This window comes from Tachypleus tridentatus, chromosome 9, assembly GCF_004210375.1.
Source record: "Tachypleus tridentatus isolate NWPU-2018 chromosome 9, ASM421037v1, whole genome shotgun sequence".
Classification (NCBI taxonomy): domain Eukaryota; kingdom Metazoa; phylum Arthropoda; class Merostomata; order Xiphosura; family Limulidae; genus Tachypleus; species Tachypleus tridentatus.
This window is the reverse complement of record NC_134833.1, coordinates 135,021,934-135,043,705: the sequence shown is the minus strand read 5'-3', so window position 1 is coordinate 135,043,705 and position 21,772 is coordinate 135,021,934. Positions and strand designations below refer to the sequence as shown.

At 33.3% G+C, this 21,772-nt stretch overlaps 1 protein-coding gene across 2 annotated transcripts in view; it reads left to right on the top strand.

Moving 5' to 3' along the window:
* LOC143226437 (dynein axonemal intermediate chain 7-like) overlaps positions 1-21,772 on the top strand; it is an 84,697-nt gene that overhangs the window by 53,268 nt on the left and 9,657 nt on the right. For both annotated transcript variants that reach the window (XM_076457391.1, XM_076457390.1), the window contains 6 exons: positions 952-1,114; positions 2,569-2,675; positions 11,484-11,566; positions 14,549-14,731; positions 15,849-15,920; positions 17,046-17,204. In XM_076457391.1, coding sequence (XP_076313506.1) covers positions 952-1,114; positions 2,569-2,675; positions 11,484-11,566; positions 14,549-14,731; positions 15,849-15,920; positions 17,046-17,204 — 767 coding nt within the window. The remainder of the gene's footprint in view (positions 1-951; positions 1,115-2,568; positions 2,676-11,483; positions 11,567-14,548; positions 14,732-15,848; positions 15,921-17,045; positions 17,205-21,772) is intronic.

The following is a 21,772-nucleotide window of genomic DNA, read 5'->3' as shown; positions in this document are numbered from 1 at the left end:
ATGGGTTTTGAATGTATTTGACTTACCAAGTATGGTCCATCACACCTTAGCCACTCTATACCTGAGAGCATATCCATTGTTTTATCCACTTTTCTATTTGTATTATATTTATTTTATATAGTCCAGAACATGATCCTGATATGGTCTCACCCATTTAGATGTGCTTCTCTGCTTTTACACCCTTATCTTCTCCACATTTCACAAAGGGGCAAAGAGTATACCTAGTTCAGAAGTGGTACAGTTCCCCTCTCCTGATCTTATGGTTATGATTCTCCCATTTTCAGGGGTATCCTTCAGATATTTTGAAGGATACTTCTGTTGTTCCCTCCTACTAGTTTCTCCTGTTCAGTGTGGGATTTTTGCTAATTTGTGGAAAGAGGTAAGTAGCACATCAGAAGTTACAATTTTCCCAAACTAAAAATGTATTTCTGATAGGTACTTACCTTCTTCACACTTCCCACTTTTCTTCCCCACTTAACTCTGATGCTTACATCTTCTGCCAAACTTCAGAGTGATAGTTGAGGATAGGAGTATTGGAGTCACATGAGCATGTCATGCTCCTATATATATATATATATATATATATATATATATTGGTAGAGAACTGATGCATGATGATTTGCATGAGAGGCACATTGGAATCTTTCAATTTCAAGAGGGAGAGCAGGCTTGTGGTATGTGTATAGAAAACTCTTGCATATAGAGGGCAGCACTGAACAAGAATAGCTAATTTGGGAGTAGAGGTAAGTACACATCAGAAAAACATTTTTAGAATAGCAAAATTATAATTTTTTGTTAATGCTAACCGATTTTTGCCTTTTATCAATATCTTTACAAAAGGTTAAAAGCACAGATTTGTGTTATATAAATTGTTAATGTATTTGATATAATACACAAATGTGAAATATTTACATGAATAGTATTTTATGAGCAATATATTTCTGTTCTTAGCTGAAGAAAATAAGGACATTGTTCACATGCCATATAAAGTAAATATTGTTCCACCAAAGTCCCCACCCTCTGGGATGACTTCCACAGCTGCAGCTGAATTTGTTGAAGCTGAAGTGAAACGATATGAGCAAGAGATGTCACAGACCTTTCTAATAACTTTAAAGTAAGATAATGTTATTTCTTATTGTTCTTCAAAATATTTAAAGTCAGAAAAGGCTTTCCATATATTTTCATTTGTTCTAGAATAAGCTCTTTGTGTGCTCATATTGTATAATAAAACAGTTAACATCAATAAATAAAAGATGTGACGAAATTCTTTGCTGTTGTATATCTCTACATTGCTTGTTTGTATAATGTGCATAAAATAAGGCTAATTTGCACAGTTTGTGTAATAAAAAGCTAAAATATAGCCATACTTTCTACACATAACTAGTCTAAAAAACTTTAATAAAATATTTGGCAGACTTTTTTCTGAAATATTTTTAAGATTAGTTTTGGTATACAGTTTGATATTTTATTCCTGATGTGCTTGTTGATAAAATATTAAGGTTTTCTAGTTCTAATAAAAATTTCCAATGTTTTTAATTTTTTAATGGCCATTAATCTTTTTAATCTCATTTAAGTGTTGCATATTTATTCATTACACCTTTTCAATTGTGGTTCCTTTTTTACAGTTTTAATCTCTCTCATTCAATTTGACATTGGACAATGGCCAGAACATTAAATAACTCGACACCAGGACTGGAAAGGCCAACTTCAGGTGACTAACGCTACTGTTTGAACTATCCGTTTGAACTACTTGTTAGTCGTCCTGGCGAGTTGTTATTACACTTTTGCTGCATGTCATTTCACACTTTAACTACTTTACCTTTTAGTACTGACCATAATGACACATAACCTGGAACCAGGACTGGAAAGACCAACTTCAGGTGACTGACGGTGGTTTTTATACTTACCTGTTAGTCTTCCTGGTGGGTTATGATCATTACCATTCTGCTACGGGTAGTCCTTTACAACTTTGTTGACTGGATGTCAACATTGGGTTTTACGCCATTTTCTGTTTTAATTGCCGTTTTGCTTTTATCTTCAATTACTTTTACAAATTTTACTCCATTTACTTGACTTTTATCTTTTTACTGGACATTTGGCTACTCATTATTACGATTTTGCGGAGTGTCTTTTAAAACTTTTATTCTTTTACATTTTGATAATAGCTGCTATGACACATAACCTGGAACCAGGACTGGAAAGGCCAACTTCAGGTGATTGACGGTGGTTCTTGAACTTACCTGTTAGTCTTCCTGGCGGGTTATGATCATTACCATTTTGCTAGAGTAAATACCTTACAACTTCTTATACTCTGCCTTCTATCTTAACATTGTAGACTAGGTGTCAACATTGGTTTTATACTTTTTTGTTTTACCTTCATTTCCATTTATGTCTATTACTACATTTATTTATTTATTTATTTATTTTTATCTTTTTACATTTTTACCGAATGTCTGGCGCAGATAGCCTCGCTGCTTTGTGCCATAAAACACTAAATCAATCAATCAATCAGTCCTTTACTTTCCTATTTTAATGTGGTTGAAATGAAAGCTTTTTTTATTCTTGTAGACTTCCTTCCTCCTTTTTATATTTGGGTCAGCCAAATCCAGTAGTTTGGGATAATCACAAAAGGAGATGGATTACAAGTGGAATCTATGATGTGAAATATGATGAAGGTAGTTTTTAGTTTAATTTTTTTTAAAATACAAAATGCACTATAAAGTAACTCATATTTGTTTTTGTATCTGTTGCATTAAGTTTTTGTACCAGTATAAGTTACTTACACATTGAAGACAATATAAATGTTTATATTTTTTTACTTTTACATTTTTCTACGTATTGCAGTATATGTGATAAAGAGAAAAAAGAAGTTAGATCTAAGTGGAGTGAATCTGTGCACATGGTTTAGTTGGTTTTTGGTATTTCTAGAGGTATTTTAGTAAGTATGTCTTAGTGTCAGTGTGCAGCTAAGACAAAGACAAAATTACCTGTTACATTTTCTTCTGAACTCATATTCTGATACAGCTGTAATTTAAAAATTATTTTAGATTTATTCTGTTTTAAAACTATTTATTATTGTTGAGATTCTGATGATGTGGTTCCTGAGGTAAAGTTCTTAGGGCTTATCTTTGGCTGTAAGCTGACCTTCATTCACACTTCTAGCAGGTACATGTCAAGTGTACAAGGGCATTAAATGTCTTACATGTCCTTTCTTCCTCCTCTTGGGAAGTGATTCAATGTTTTGTGCTAAAGATTTGTCAAGTCCTCATTTACTCCAAACTGGATTATGGGTCTGGTACTTATTTCTTTCAGAACCTCAGCCTTGAAGATGTTGGACCCCATTCACCCTATGAGGCTTCAGCTCTGTACAACTTTCTGCACTTTTCCAGCCCAGAAGTTTTTCCTTTTGGCCTTCATGTCCAGGCACAGCTAGATGAATTGGGTCTGTCCATGAATTATATTGCTATCTCTACTTATCCACCCATCCAACTATGACTTATTTCCATCCTCACCCATGACCTTCCATTTAGTTATCTGAGAGAGGTGGATACTCCCAATTGGAAGTACTGCCTTCTATTTAACAAATATCTTTCAAATCATCCCTCCATTCTCATTTATAGAGATGGTTCAAAATATGGTGACTCTGTGAGCTCTGCCATGGTTCTTTGTGGTTGCACATGGAATTCACTCTTCAGTTTCTGTGTTCACTGCCAAATTGTATGCCATTTCTCTTCCTTTTGATTACAATGAAGCTATGCAGTACACCAATTGTACTATTTATACAAACTTCCATAGCTCTCTACTGGCCCTGGAATTGCTTCATGTGATTTTTTGCCCTGTTCTCATCAATACTGGCTGGCCTATTTCTCATTGCCTTCAATTTCTATCCAGTTGTTCTGGATACCAACCCACATCGATATTCGTGAGAATGAGCTTGCTGACACCACAACTAAGTCTATTTGCTCTAGTACTTGTTCCATATATGATCTATGGCCCTGTATTCAAAGCTCGACTTTGTGCCAGTTGATAGTTGGTTTAGAGTGAGCAACATGATAACAAGCTTTTCCAGATCAAACCTTCTTTTGCTCTTTGACCATTTGTTTCCATAAGGATTAGAAGGAGGAAGTTGTCCTGCTAAATTATGCATTGGTTACAGTTTTTAACTCTTCATTTTCTTTTATCTGGGACTGATTCACCAATCTGTAGCCTTTGTGACACTCAAAGTCACAATAGCCTACATTTTCCTGTCATGCCATTGTTCAGTCGTAACAATGGCATCATCTTAAACATGTTTGTACCATGGTTTTACCTCTGACATCAGACAATGTTATTGACAATGGTGACACACTCCACCTTACTTGTGTTTTTAAATTTTAAAGGCCATTGGCCTTTTTAATACTATTTAAATTCTTTATCCAAATTTATGCCATTATTTTGTTTTAATGTGACTTTTTTACCTGATATAATAATTTTACTTTTATTGTTTTACTGGTTGTATGACACAGATAACCTAGTTGTTTGTGCCAATAAAAGCCATCCAACCTGAAGAAAAGTTCTTTTCTTTGCCCATATAAGCATTGATGTGAACTTTACCTCACTTTCTCCAGTCTTTATATCACTCTCAGCAATTTTAATTTTGAGACTCTACATCAATGATCTCTGTATACTCAATCCACATACATGTTCCCCATCACTCTTTCTGGATGCCAGGTGCCCATTTTCCTGGAGTACATCCAGTTCCTTATAAAGCATGCAGTCTGATGTTTTCCATCTGTTTCTGTGAGGGAGATCAAGGGTGGACTAGTAACAATTTAGGCTTTGTTTTCTAGAATCTTCCTTTTCTCAAACAATCAATCTCAGTTTTCCAAAATTTATCTGTCACACCAGTTTTACACTTTTTCTCATCTTTGCAGCTATTGCCTGAGACCTTTCATAGATCCACTGTTCAAATTTCAGAGAATCTGTCATCTCTTGTTGACTTCCATTTTGGTCATGTTCTTTCTCCTTGGCATCTTGGTTGGTTAGTTATTAAGATCTTTTGGAGAGATATGCTTTGTTGAAGGGAGTTCAGCTCTGTACTTCAACGTTTAGAAATATCACAGAAGCTGTAAGCTGTTTTTCTGAGACAGTCTATTTTTGCAGGAATTCCAGGCTCCATGGAATTTCATGTAAATGTAGCTCACATACATTTTTCACTTTCTATACTGACTTCTTGACTGTCCCAAAGTGGTTTATTGTATATCCCATTTGATTTGCCAGACCTCCTGCTTCACTGCCATGATCCATTGGAACACTAGGGTAATTTATACCTTACCATCAGAGATCCTCCTTCAGGGTGAATCACAGATTTCAACATCAGTGACTATCTTATAAGGTCAGGTCCAATGGGGTCTTGTCTCACCATGGGAGACATTCATTATAGATCAGTTGGTCATTCAAGTTCTCAGGAGAAAATTCTTCATTCATAGCATTTCCTCCTCTGTCTCTCATATCGGTTGGCTTTTACTTTTCAAAAACTCTCTTATTTCCAACCATCAAGCACAAGCCATCCACAAAGAAGCCATAGAGCTCATTGCCTCCAATCTCAGCTGTTTGTAATACTGAAAAAGATGGTTAATCAGTCATCTACCTTTTTCATTTCAATTGCTTCCTCCAACCTCCTCACTTTACAATGGTGTTACTTCTTGCCCTTCAGTGGCTCTTTTCACCTAGACTATGGATGACAAAATTTGGAGTTACAGATGCCTACCTTCATATCCCCATTGCCAAATCTTCAAAGCATTATCTCTGTCTCATTTTTCATTTTACCAGGTTTGTCAGTTTTGTGCTGTACCATTCAGCCTTACATCTGCTCCATATGTTTTTTACCAAATAGGCAGATATTTTTCACATCATCTTCACTACCTCAGCATTCACAGTCACCATTACATAACATAAAGATTAGGGACAAAAAAAGGATCTGTGGGCCCATCTCAGTTGTTTCATCCTCTAAACCAAACTAAAAGAATTGAGAAAAAAAAAATAACCAGTCTGTATCATTCATATATCTATCTAGCTTTCTTTTAAACACACTCAGATTTACTGCCTCCACAACATCTGAAAACATCTCATTCCATAAGCCAACCACCATGTTCAAAAAACGAAATGGTCCTGGCTGAAGATGGCTTCTACTTTGCCAAAATCTGTATTTATGTTCCCTACTTCTTTAATTCTCACTATTAAGTATGAAAAATGTTGATGCACCAACATTATCAGTTCCTTTTACAATCTTAAACACTTCAATCAGATCATCTCTAACTCTTCTTTTTTCAAGAGAAAACAGTTTTAAGTGTCTTAATCTTTCCTCGTATGACAACTTCTTCATTTCAGGTACCATTTTAGTAACCCTCCTCTGAACATTTTCCCACAATTCAATGCTTTTTCTAAGGTAAGAAGCCAAAGACTGAACAGAATACTCCAGATGTGGCACAACCAGTGACCTATACAAAGAAATTATAACCTATTTAGACTTGTAGTCAATATTTCTGTAGATACAACCTAAAATCCTATTTGCTCTACCACTAGCAACAGCACTCTGCTTGGATGGCTTCAGAGAATGGTCAACCATTACACCAAGATCCTTTTATATCATGACACTGTTAAGGTTATTCCCATCCAAATATATATATAATTGAAATTATGATAACCCACATACAATATCTTGCATTTATCATAATAAAAATGTATATTCCATTTATTTGCCAAACTTGCTAAGTGATCAAAATCCTTTTTAAAATCAGTGACATCCTCTTCACTTCCAGTAACACCAAAGATCTTGATATTATCAATAAACATAAGTAATTTATTGACCATTTCTTCATCTATATAATTAATGTAAATCAAAAAGAGCAATGATCCTAAGACTGTACCCTGAGGTACACCACTTGCAACATTAACCCAGTTTCACTGAATTCCATCTATAACAACGCTCTGCTTTCTTCCATCAAGCCACTCTTCTATCCAGTTAGTTTACTTATCCCCAAAACCTATGGCAATAAGCTTCTTTACAAGTCTTTTATGAGGCGCATTGTCAAATGCTTTCTGAAAATATAGATACACCAAATCTACATTCTTACCCTCAACTACATGTGCAGAAACATTTTCAAAGAATGTCAAAAGACTTGTAAGGCAAGATTTTTCCTTAGTGAAACCATGTTGACTTTTTGATAACATTCTAAACTTTTCTAATCATGGACAACTGGCTTCTTCTTGCCCATTCCTGTCATTTGGCAGAATTGTGCACTCAAACTCTGTTATTAGAAGTTGCAAGGGTTGGTTTTCTTATCAGAAAGAAGTCTATTCTTACCTCCCACACAGTACCTTATCCATTTATGGATATTTTTCAATTCCAGACTAAAGTGGGCCCAACCTTCTACTCTATACCTTTAGGCTATGGAACTGGTGATTCTTCAAAGGTAGTTGTCTCCTTCTCCACCAACATGCACAATTCTATCTCTTTCAGGGGCATGGGCATTCTTGAAATCACTCATTCCTTTAGGTCAGCCTCACATGTGATTCTTTCAATGGTCTTTATGAAACCAGAGGAACAATTGCACATATGTACTGGATTTCAAATAGTGGTTGAACAGGAACAACACAGCAATAGGTATTCTTCTGCCACCTCCATGGCCAGAAATACATCTGTTCACGGATGATTCTCTTGAGGGATTGGTTGCTTGTATTGAAAATATAGAATTCAAAGGACTTTGGACAGTAAAGAAAGTTTCTCTTTATGCCATCCTCCCAGAACTTTTAGCAGTTCAATGAGCTGTGACTCAGTATCTCAAATTGTTGCTAGGGTACATGGTAATGCATCATTCGTACATTTCACAATAAGGGAGCACTCACTCAAAATCTCTTTGTTTTCAAACATTGGATTTTCTCCTTTGTGCATATAAACACCAGATTGTTTCTTTTGCTTGTCATGTTCCAAGGGTAATGAATCTAGTGACCCATCCAGTTATCTCATCCCAACAGAGTTTTTCTTACAGAACAAATAGTTATGCTCCACCCTCAAGTTTTTCATTGAATCGATTCTTGTTTAGGGACACCATAGATTGAAGCTTTTGCTGCACAATAGAATGCTCAACTCCCATCCTCTCAGCCAGGATTGGATGGGTCTCCATATTTATATATTCCTTCCTATTCATCTACTATTAAAGATTCTGGCACTGATCCACTGTATATCCTGTTAAATTCTTCTAATGGTATCACATTGGCCCTGGTTTTCATTCCTCCAGTATCTTCAGAGTGTTAACGTCTTCCCCTTCCTCCATAGCCATCTCTTATGTCATCCTCAGTCATCTGCTTTTCATCCAGCAATCAACAGTGGGGTCTATTGCATAACATCAGGAATCAACATCTCAAGGGGCATCCTTATTGACACATTACATTCAGTATTCTTCTTTAGTAGTTTATCAAAGGAAATGGTTCACTTATTGTGAACCATATAGTCATACTGATAGTGTTTACATCCTTTCAGTTTGTTTAATCTATTAACATGTACTAATTGCTTTCTTTTTCCATAAATTGCTTGAATTTCAAAATTAACTGGGCTTGTTTGTTTAAGGACTCTGAAAGGACCTTTCCATAGTCTTGCTAGTTTCTTAGTATTTCCTTTCTTAACAATAGGGGTATATAACAGTACTTTATCTCCTAATTTTATATCATTAGTTTTTGCCTTTATATTTGCTTCTTTCTCTCTGTGTTCACAGCTTTTGTTAAATGTTTATTAGCTAACTCAAATGCTAACTGCATTTCCTGTAATAATTCAGTCTTGTAATCATAGTATACTGCATGCTTAAATCATTTAAAGGTAATTATTTCTTACGTATCTCTTAATAGAAGTTATATAGTTTTTATTCATTTCTATCAAGACTTCATGAACGTACATGTTTTTCCAACATCATAGTAGTAGATGTAAATGTACAGAAAGAACTAACAGTAGGATAAAGGTAATAGGTTAAACAGCAGCTATATCAATGACATACAGGTGAAAGGCTAGACATATCTGAAGTAAATAAGAATTATTTTAATTCATACTTAAACATTTAGCTAAACCAATTTCTAAAGAGAATACAATTCACACAAACATTTTTACAAACGTCCTAGAAATTCCAGGTTTCAGCAAAATCACACCATGACATTTTGTCACTGGTGTATAAAGACTTGTTATATTTAAGAGACTGGAAAACTCAGACATATATTTAATCCTTTGTATTCCACTGTGTCACATGTTACTCAAGTTTTGATGTGGTTGTTTAACTCAGATTTGGGGCCTTTATCTGGTACTTTGTATAAGGCTGCCTTATCAGCTAATTTTCATCTAAGAGTATAAAAGTTTTTTAACTCCAGTTTTTTATTACATCTAAAATCATTTTGGGTTATCCATCTTCATCACCCTTTCCAGGTATCTAATTTGGATATTCCACTATTTCTCCAGGCATTATCATTTCCACCTTTTATACCTTTGGAATCATGTTCACTATATCATCTTCCACTTAAACTATATATTATTCTGTTATTGGCTAGTGTATGTGAGCATTCAGAGGTGTTTGTTCTTCATATTCATAGGATTGTACAATACCAACTTTGTTATGTTGTATCCAAACAGGTCCTTTCAACCTAAAACTTCAGTAGCTATGGAAGGAGATAAGGCTTTCTTTTCTGTTCATCTTCCCTCCATTTCCAATTTATACACCCATTTAGATTTGGATCATCTTTTATGTCTTGTTCAGGCTCTCTGTTGTTATGTGATGTACAATGAAGTATTTTGAGGTATCGCGTCACCAACTGTTTATCCATTGGGATATTTTTTGGTATCATGTAACATCCCTTATCATGTGGATTTAACAGTTGGTTTGGACAGCTTATTCTGGTCTTTCATTGGAGGAACAGGTACTTCTTATGGTCTCATTTCATCAAATTTGATACATATTAATGTTCCTAACAGCTTGTTTGCATCATTTGCTGGAAGAGACTGTACAGACTGGTACATGGACCACATTTAGTACCTTTATATTTCACTTTTTTTACATGGTTTAGTAAGTTCCCTCCTCAGATGGGTTGCAGCTACCACTGTGGATATTATACATGATCCCCCCTCTCTACTAGTGGAGCAAGAGAGTCCTCACCAATCACAGTTTCCAGTCACTGGAGTGATAAACAGAGGTTTGTACTCTTTATTCAACTCGAGGAGAAAAGGGCAAAGTTGGATACCCTTCTGCTTTTAACCCTGAATTGTTTTTCTCCATACATCAGATGGGGATCCTGTCTAACCTATGCAGAAGCCTTTTCACACTTCTAGACAAGAGATGACACTCAGTTTCTCACGCACAGCCTTCAATAACTTTCTGTACCTTGGCTCATAATTCTGAGTTTGTTTTGTTGCATTTTGTGCTTCTTCAGCTTGAAATAAGGGTTTTCCTCTTAAGTGTTGCTTGATTTTTTCTTTTTTTTGTAATTCTGAGACACAACATCCTTTAACTTTCAATTTAGGTTCCTTTCATATCATGTTCCTATCATACAATTATATATATATATATATTATGGTCCCCATGCAGTAGCTACCACACCTTGGATCTAGCTTTGCATTCATAGCCCTGTAATTTCAATAGTAAAACATGAAACCTTGTCTGTGTGATTGGGGCCTGTACAAATCTCGTGATAATGAACAATGTTTACTCTGTAGCCAGTTGACCTTTACCACTTGCATTTATACTTCACTTTATTTGTATGAAGAGCATACCTGTTCCTAGTGTAGTGCAGACCCCCACAAGTGTACTTTATTATATCTGAATTGTCTACACCTGTTTTATTCAAGTAGGCACTTTCTGTGTGGATCTTGCCCACTATGGGCAATATAGTTGAGTATTAAGACTAGAGTAAGTGAGATAAAATTTATACCAATGCTTAGATGAGTGAAAAAGAGAACCTTTCATCAGGATAAAGCTAAAGTGTAAAAGAAGGTAAATATTATCAGAAATACATTTTTGTTACAGAAAAATGTAAACATATGCACTATTTACTAAGAATATAAATTTAAAACATTTGTAAAATATAGATATATTTTTACGTATGCTCTCTAACTATAATACACCACAATTTTGTATAAAACAGATAGAAGTTTTGTAACATTAAAAATTATTAACTGTTTTAAGAGTTACAATAGAACACAAAAAATTATTTGGGAAAAATTATTGCTTTTATTAAAAATCAAGGCTCATACTTGTTCACAGAATTTCAAACCATCCAGCATATTAATTTTTGAACATTTTATTGAACTTTGCAAGTTACAGTTTATCTCAGTCTTCAAAAGTTTTTACACTTGGTTTTAAAAATTTATTAAGATATTGTAAGCATACATGTTTTCATTTCAGAGAATAAGCCTGAATAATTTGACCTCTTATTTGAAAGACATCTCACCTACAATTTTTTTTTTCCAGATGAAGGATGTTTATCTTTTAAGTCAGCTCAGTTTGGAATCATAGGAGCTATGCTTAACAAGTACTCTAATCTTCCATACCAAGTAAGCTGTATCTATAATAAATTTTAGCCAAAGTTCTTATGTTTTTTTGTTACTATTTTAATAAGCTATGGTTTGTAATCCACGTCATTTCTCTTTGTTAACTTAAAGATGACCATAGAAGGTCAAAACATTGTTCTGTACTTTATTTTAATTAAAGTTTTAAAACCCATACCAGGTGTTTTGAGAATACACCATGTGCTTTCTGCTTAGAACATAATACATGCTTTTATATATGTATAGCAAAGAGAAACAAAAGATTATACTATTAATTAACATTGCAGAGTGCTAAAAACTGTTAATTTTACTTTTTATAATAGCTTCCTTAATGTATGTGTTTTTTTTATTCTATGCTGGACTTTATAGAAATATTGAAATTCATCTTTAATTATTATTGTTGAAAGTGTATTCAAAACTATAGATCTTAGCAGAATCTGAGGTGTTCTGAGAAAAGGTAATGCATTATATATTATTTGATCAAAAACACCTAAGATGTGGCTGGAAAAGGATTGAGTGTGTGACTTAAAGAAATGAAATAAAAATTGGCTGCCAAAATGGTAGATACACTTGTAACACTGATAAGAATTTTGCAGCAAATATTCATTTATTAGTTAGCCAAGCTGCATATTTTGTTCAACTTGGAGCATGATAGTGGGAAAAACAATGTTTCATTTATTCCTTTTAGTTGCACACTCAGAATTTGTTTTTTTCATCCCACCTCTTTCTCACACCTAAGGTGTTTTTGGTTAGATATCATGACATTTTGCCAATACATACCAAGAAACCACAGCAAGCAAGAAAGTAACACTTGACAATAACCTACATTAAACTTAAGATCACAACCCTGTTATTTGATAAAAAAACAAAACTTTAAAATATATAGTACTAATTCTACCTCTCTAAAACAATGCTGATAGCTTTCTTTATGAAAATGCTATGAAATTACGACTAACAGTTTTTTGATCACCAGCCACATCAAGCACCATTATTTATGCTAATTGCATAGCTAATATCGTGTGACACTAAATGCTCTTTAAATAGGATAATTTCAAAAATTCAGTAAATTTCTGCTGAAGAGTTGATAATGAATAATAAATAATAACCAACCACCAGTATGATTTATTTTTAAAACTTCAGCTAGAAACTGATGATCTAGAGTGTTTGGCCTAACTAATTGTGTCTGCACATTCTTTTACCTTATAGGTTTGCTGCTCTAACTCATCTGTCTTTAATCTGAATGACAAAAAACTAAAATGGTCCATTTTTACTCATAGGTAAAGCAGTAGTAAAAATGTTAGACTTATGCCTCACATGACTTTTTGTGTAGGTATTCACAAACATTTTTCTTAAATTTGAGCAGTTTTTGTTGATTAACTTTGCACAGGTGGACTATATTTACTCCAAGTGAGACTCCTAATTGTAGAATGAAAAGATCTGTCTGTGTACCAAATTTTTAAAAAATCCATAAGAGTTAAATATGCTTGTTTATCAAATAAGTTTCATATCTCATGTAAATAAAAAAGTAGGAAGAAACACAAGTAAAATTAGAGATCTTGTAGTCACAGGTATTTCTCATTAGATTGCTTTAAAATTTGATATATAAAGTGAGAGCACTCTGCAAACATGTGATATTTGGATTACCACAATCCAAGATACAGAAGGTGAAAAAATCACTAAACTATCATTCTTGTTAATAACATACAGTGTGTCCTGCAGCAGATTGTTTTGGCTGCATAACATATTACCACATGGTGAGTTGGAAATGGATTAAAGAAAACCCTAAATGTGATATACACATCAGTATTATAACAGGTCTAATTGTGTTTCTTTAGTTTGCTAGTTCAAGATGTACTGTTAAGCCTCAAATAGGCAAAACTGCAGTCCACACAAGAAAGTGAGGCAATCCAAAAAGCATTTGTGTCTCTATGTCACAGATTCTATTTAAAATTTTATCTTTGGTGAAATGAAAGAATTTTTTTTTTTACCTATTAAACAGTTGGTCTGATGTATAATATTAAATACTAAATTAAGCACAATGCCATATTATTAACAAACCTAGGTTTATGCACAATGAGTTCCAAAAAAAAGGCCTTCATACAATAAAACGTTTATTTAAAGAAAACTTTCAACTGACATAAATAAATTTTTGGTCTCTAAATAGTAGCTAACTTACAAATGTTAGTGATTTTAAACTGAAAGAATAAGTATTGAAATATATATTACACAAATTTTAGCTTGAAAACAATATGCAAGTGGTATGTTGTCATAAAGAACAGAATTAACATGAATCTTGTTATAAGTGTCTTTGTACTTTTGTTATTTGTCTAAAATTGCTATAACTGAGTGAAATCTTATTTTCTCTCAAGAAACAACTGCACTGTGTTGTTTACTAGTCATAAAACATCAGTTTGTAGTAGTTACTTCTTTTGAAATATAAACAAACTAAACATTTATTTACAGTACCTTAATAACAAAAGTAATTTAATAAATAATTTAGTAACTTTTTGTTACTCATCCAAAATAAAGTCTTATTGAAAACTTACTGCATTTTCTCTCTTTTTATTTACTGGTTTTAACATTTTTGAATTTTTTCTTTCAGTGTAATACTTTATTCTGGTGGTATTGTGATATTTATTACCGTTTTAGAGAAGCTCCATTGATATGAAAATTGGTCTTAAAGCTAATTATATATATATATATATCATATTATTACTTTTTTTTCTTTCCTAATATTATTACTGAAATGAACATTTAGAGAAGTATGTTAGTCGTTTTGTCTTAATAATGAAGTTAACAATGAAAGTTATATTTCTATATAAGTTTAAGAATGTAATTTTGGTTTCTAGCAACATATCACAGTTTGTTAAAGATACATTAAGATGTATTTTGCTTATAAATGTTATATTTCTCTATATTTTAAATTATTGTATGTTATAGACATTTTAAAATTGAAACTAAAATTTTATATTAATATTATTCCTTTAGTCCTGGGAGCTAAAGCCAGGGAAGTCACCAAACTCTGTTAGCCTATCAATAACAGGAGCAGCAGTTTTACTTCAGTTTGAAATTCTAAACTCTTTTTGTAAGATTGTTCATTTACAGCATGGTGAAAAAAGCATTTTTCCAGAACTATGCAATAAATGGATGCTACCTCAGGCAGCAGTAAAGGTATGAAAGCTTTGAATATGTAAACAGAGTATTTTAGACCACTAAGTGATATTTATTTGACTTTATGTCAATTTTTTAGTTAAGTATTGAAATTTAAACACACATGTTTAATTAACATCAAGTTTGACTTTGAAATGGGCACAAAACTAATGTAAAAAACCTCATATGGAATTACTTTTGAAGAGAATTATGAGAAGCATTTTAAATTTTGCATGTGTAAATAAACAGTCTCAGTATTATCAAAACTAAGATGAAACTTGTGTAACTTTTTAATAACAAACACTTAAAAATCTGTTATTTTAAAATATTTACTGTGTATCATTAAAAGATGGTTCTTTTTTAAACATCTGTGTTAAATGAAATATTGTTTGTATTTAAAATTATTTTTTTAAACTGTTTATGCCAATCTGTGGATATTTTGGCAGGTCCTTGGAATGATCATTATCTGTCTTACTGTTTTAAACCTTGTGGTTGTAGTTTTGTAACTTTCGTGATCATCGCTACATAGATTTCCATTATTTTTATCAAATGTAGAACATAAATCTTCATTAAGTAGCTTATATTCATTTAATTACCTTGTATCAAACCCATGTACCTTTATTTTATACAGTTTTGACTAGCAAGATAATCATGAAATTTAAGAATCAAGAACTTCTGAATTTTTAAGTTTATATATCTGCAAGAATGATTGGGTTAATGAAACATTCATCTGAAGTTAAAATGTGACATATCTTTGATGAAATTAAACTTTCAAACCAACAGAAAAGCTTGCACTATGTAATATTTGTACTTCAGAGTATTAATATTTTCCATAAGTTTTCAAACCTTTAAGATTTATCTTAAAAGCAAAAATTAAAGAAAATCTAACAGCAAAGATACAATAATTTCATTTTTGAAACACTTAAAAGTTGGTTTATTAAGCTAGAAGAAGTTTTTTTTTTTTAAGTGAAGTTGTTTAGAGCTCTTTTAATGTCCCTGATCAGTTGGGATTCAAATGGCTGCTAGCTATATGAAATTATAGACTCTTAAATATATTAATATAAAAAAGGTATGTGATCAGTTCATGTGTTATTTCAAGTTACTAAGTTTCAGAAGTGAATTTTTTTTTTAATTTTAGGAGCTTTCTCGAATTGGAATTAATGTAAACCCAAGATATGATGTCACAGACTGTATTGGAGTGACAGGAAAGGTAGATCTGTTTTATCTTTTAAATTGCTGTGCTAAAAATTTTTCTTTTTATGTCTACTTATGTATTTACATATTTTGAAACATTGAGAGTGTAAACAGAGTACTGTATCAAGTGTTGTAAATCAAAAAGAGATTGATGAACATTCCAGCAGAAAAATAAATAACTACATAGTGGTTTGTTATAATACCTTGAATAATGAACATTGTGTGATGTCATCCTTACATGGAATATGTATTTTCATAAAACACCTAGAACAAGCAATCGTGTGTGTGAAGTTAAATTTACATATTCTACGTAAATCTAACTTTTATGTATATGTGATGTAGTGTTCAACAAAATTTCTTTAAGTGAAAGGTTACATGCATTGAAACTTAGGTACAGTATTTTGTTCCTAATTTAATTGTGTGATTGCTTCTTCACATAATTTCTTTTTGATTAATAAAGCAGTTAAAGATATGATATTATACAAATTTAAAACTGTATGGCCAACAGTGGGCTGTCATATTCTCGTTCAACAATATTTACTCTTATGTTATGTTATTAAAAATATTTAAACTTCAGGACAAGTTTACTGACCCTTACCATTTACTTTGTGTTAATATCTGAGAAAATAGTGAATATGTAATCATACTATTTTAGGTATCATTAGTACCTTAATTAAAATTAATGTACTGTAAAGAGGAATGTGGTTATCATATCTATTTGAAATTCCACTTGTTTAGTAGTGTTACCAAATATAAGAGAGAAATAAAGTCTGACATTATGTGGTACATTGGCCTTTTTAATAGGCTAGATAAAAAAGGGCCTAGTTTGTTTGTTTTTTTTCATTTGTTTTTGTGAGTACATACAATAGAAATCCACCTGCTATATCACTGTATGGCATTGTATAATTAATCTACATATGTTCCTATAAGAAAGTTGAGACATAATAGTGGATATATTACTGTGTGGCATTATAGCATTAATCTGTTTATCTTTTATCTAGGATGCATAGACATAATAGTAAATATATCACCATTACATGATAGCATTAGTCTATATTTCTTCAATCTAGGACATAGAGACAAAATAGTGGATATATTACTGCATGACATTGCAGCATTAATTTGTGTATCTTTCATGTAGGATGTAGAGACAGAAGAGTGGGTCTATCACTGTATGGCATTAGTTTGTCAAGCTTTTACTTTTATGTGGAGTAGATGGAATGGTGGAAGTGGTAAAGACTGCATAGTGATGAAGTTCTGTGAAAAAAACAGCACAGAAGATGAAGACATGTCTGCACAGGTTATTGCTCTTTTTTGTTGTTCAGTTCAAAACTTAAAAGGTGAAAAATATTTGGTTGAAGATAAGCAGAAAAAACACTTAAACCAGATTATTTAAAATGGGGATGGAAACAAAATTATTTTGTTTCCATTTGTTTTCAGTGTTAAAAGTTGAAAGATTAGGGAGGAAATATTGTAAAATTAAAACCATATAAAGGACATACAAACAATTAAATTTTACTTATAATTCAGTACAAAATAATTATATAGACAAATCCTAATTAATCATGTATGGATATAAACAAACATGTCTAATTTTAGTAACAAATATAAAAGATGTTTTTTGTGAAATAGATATAACTAATGCAATAAAGTTGTAAAATTATTCAGACTTAAGATCATAATTAGGGGAAGCTAACAATTAATGGAAATTAACTATAAAAAAACATTAATAAAAGTCTGTAATGATTAGGTTATTGTGTTATTTTATCTTATTTAATAAGATATTCATGATTTATTATATCTAACACAAAATTATGCAAAATATTAATAAAAATGTGTTAATATTTTATTTAAGCACAGTTGTCGCACAATCATTATTTTTATGGTAGTTCAAATTTCATAATGCAAACATAGATGTACATTGAGAACTTAAACAATATCCATATAGTTTTGTATATGTTTAGATAGTAAACTAGTTGAAGAATTAGTTTACTCTCTAAACATCTATAAAAAAATGTAACCAAACTCAAACATCTTTCCAACCACCACTGATATAACTCATTAGTGAACATTCTTAAATAATAAAAGTTTCAAGATCCTCCTCCATTACTTGAGATTACTTGCATCGCTGTGCAAAGAATTTCAGTGTTACATTTATGTATTTCACATGCCACTTAGTATCCATTACCTTTTTCTCTCAAGTTTTATGCTGCATCATGGATACACAGTTAAACCATACAATTCTTATTACCAATACCAGTAATTTTATTTCTACTCTATGTATTGGTATTTTCTTGAATTTTCAAACAGATGTTATATGTTCAAGCTCAGTGATGAATGTATACTTGTTGTGATGAACCAAACCCTTGTGCTCTTTCCTTGCTTTAATTTCTGTTAGGACATGGTAAGAGTTTTTGAGTCTCCTGGTTTTATGTTACATCAGTTGTGGAAACTTAAAGATTTAACTGTGGGCGTATTATAAATGTGACATACTGATAGGATACTTTCCTCCACTCACAGGATTAGCATTTCCCGTTTGTGCTGCACTCTATATGCAAATTTTTTATAACTCATGCCCTAAGCCTTCTGCACATACCCCAATATTGGAATAAAAGATTCCAACATGTCTTGCATGCATCATCTTTCCACCAGAAGATCACTTCCATCAAATGATGCATGTGGCTCCTTCTATGCACCACTACTGACCCATTTCTTCTCATTTGGCAATGCTTGAGTTCAGATTTTTTTGTTCAAGTTCTATTTTGGGTTGTTTATCTTAGTTTAAATTACATTTTATTTCACTTATTTTCAAGAAATTTTCACTTTAATTTTGAAAGCATTTATTTTCCCTTGTTTAACTGCCAAATCATTTGCTTGTTTCTTAGATGTCAAGGATGAATTTTGTAGATAAAATTACCACTTTGGGCCCATTTCATTCATCTGATGCCATAATTCAGGCTGCAGATGTAGGCACCCTGGTGGGGGATTTGTTAGCATTTATTCATAGGGAGATTGAGCAATATATGGGACAACCTTTGTATCCTCATGTTGCCCCCCTTCTTCCTGATCCTTTTGATCCTGGCCATGCTGATGACAATTTCAGCTGTTTGCTCCCTGTCCAGAATTTGCAGTGCTTTCCAACACTCTGCCTGAGGATTCTGTTTGCTTCTCTTCAGCTTTTTTATATTAATTTTCTTAAGTATTGATGTTTTGTCTATTGCTCCTATTTTTCTTCTGTTCCAAGTCCTTCCCTTTTACATGATTCCACCTTTCAACCGTATTTAGTTTCCTCAATCCCTCAATTAAGCATTTAATCTCTCAGTTAGGTGATAGCATTAGTATGCTTTGACCCCACAAGCTTTGGATAAGTCCACTCTCTCCTATCATAGGGTTGACTGCCCTTATCTGAACAAACAATTGTTGGGTTCAATTCTACTTGTCTTGGGGTAGGTTTTGATTATTCTCTTCATCTAATGAGTGCTCAGTATTCCTGTCTTTGTCTTATCATGATGAATCTGTTGCAGTGCCTCTCCTTAATCCATCTTCTATCAAAAGCTCTTTACAGAAACCCTGAAGGGTTTTCTGAGGATATCCTCTCCCTCCTCATTTCCACATTGGCCTACCTGTCATGTTTGGCTCTGGCCCTACAAATGTGATTTTTTTGTTATTGGAACTATTTGAGCAAGGATTCCATATTTTTGTAGACCCATCTCAAGCTTCTCATCTACAGGACCTTTGTATAGCCCCATTTTTGAGATGTTAGATGTTTGACACAATTCCAGAGTCTTTTGAGTCAAAGGTCACATCGGTCCACAACAATCCACCCTTCCTCATCCAATCACCCATTTATCCCAGTCAGAACTGAGCATGTCTCCTGACCCTTATTTACATATTTCCATCTTGGAGCATTCTCATCCTTATCTTTTGTTTTGTCCATCATAAGATGGTGTACCAATTTTACACCCTATCCTTAGGACTGGCTTTGGTGCCATATGTCTGTTTTGGGTAGTGCAAGCCTTTGCTTTACATCTTCATACCCTGGGGTTGTGTTTTCACTAATACATGTACAACTGGCTTCTTCTCACTCATTCTAAATGGGACTCAAAGCTGCTTGGATGGGCTAGTTGATCAAATTGCAGAAGTCTTTCCTTCATCCTACTCACTACCTCATTCATTTGGGTGTTTTTTCAACATCTATCTCAGTCGGGTCCAATCTTCTCATCTCTGGCTTTGTTTTATGGAACTACTTGTTTGGAATGCTTTCTTATCCCTCACTTTCTGCTCACAAGGTTCTATTGCTTTTGGGGATGTGGTTCTCTTATCCCTCAGTTGGATTCATATACAGTTCCTTCATTTAGTCTTCCAATGCTTGGGATCCTTTGGATTTCTGTCATTATACTTCCTTCCTACATTATGAATGATCTCCAATGGTGGTTGGACAAGGCTCATATCTTGGTGGGCATCTTGCTTTCTGTTACTTGGCAAGATTTAAATCTGATTAAAGATGCATCTCTTTAGGGCTGCAGTGTGACTCTTTAACTGAATGGCTTTGGATCATAAGACTGGGGAAGAATGTTCTCTTTGTATTAACATCATTGAATTCCTTGCTGTTTGTTGGGTTTTGGATCATTTTTTCTTATCTTCAGAAGTTGGTTGGTCAAGATCCACTCTGACAGTTCTACTGTGGTAGCTCATATCAATCACCAAGAGGGAACCCAATCAAAACCATGTATTTCCTTTCTTTGGATCTTCTCTTTTGGGCCTGCAGTCATCATATTAATTTGATGGTGTATTATGTACTGGATGCTTTTAACCTTGTAGCAGATTGCCTTCCCCAACCAAACCAAATTTATTCAATAGAATGGTCCCTTCACCCCATTGTTTATCAGTGGCTTTGCAGTCATAGGGGAACCCCTTTTATTAATGCATTTGCTGCCTCCCTCAACCTCAGTCACCAGTTACCTTCATTTTGGTCTCCTATTTTCTTTTCTTGAGTTTTGGCTATCAGTGTCTTCAGCCAGAAATGGTTGAACAAGTTCCTTTATGTTTATCCTCCTGTCTGGTTACTTTATCAGGTAGTCTCCCTCATTCGTTAAACTCTGTGGAAAGTTTTTCTGATTGCTTCTTACTTATCCACTCAATTGTAGTTCCTCATTTACTCCAGTTACAATTGTTCCCTCCTATCCTTCTCCCCTTATTCCCAAACCTGACAAGGAGATCCAGTTTCTCACATTTGGTGGCATTTCATTAGCTCATTCCATTCATCCTTTATCCATGAGTGTGTATCAGCAAAAATGGAATGTTTTCCATATCTAGGCCTTTGTCCAATAGTTGCTGGTGTCTCTGAGTTTCTTTCATGGTTTTTTTAGAAGGGATCTTTGGTTTCCTTCATATTTTGGTATCTGATAGTCTTATCCCATACTTTTTTGTTTTTCTCATTATCACAGGATCTTTCTTTCCCCAGTCATCATAATTTTGATCCATTCTTTACAGATTTGTTTGCTATCTAGGTGTCTGGTACTTCCAGGTTTGGGACATTAATGTTGTACTCCATTTCCTCACTTTACTTCTGTTTGAGTCCATTGCCTCATTTTCTTTGTTTCATCTATCCATTAAGGCATATTTCCATCTCCTCTTGGTCTTTTGGCAATGAAGTCAGATATATTTGCTATCAATGTCACTCACACACTGTAACATGCAATGTATCTACTCTTTTATCAAGATCATTCCCTTGTGAAGGTAACTCCTGCTTTTTGCCCATTTCCTTTCCTCTTATTTCTCATCTTTATCCTCGTCCTGATCTCGACAGACTTCTATCTCCAGTGCATAACCTTAGTTGTTATATTGCCTGCATGGCTTCCTTCAAAG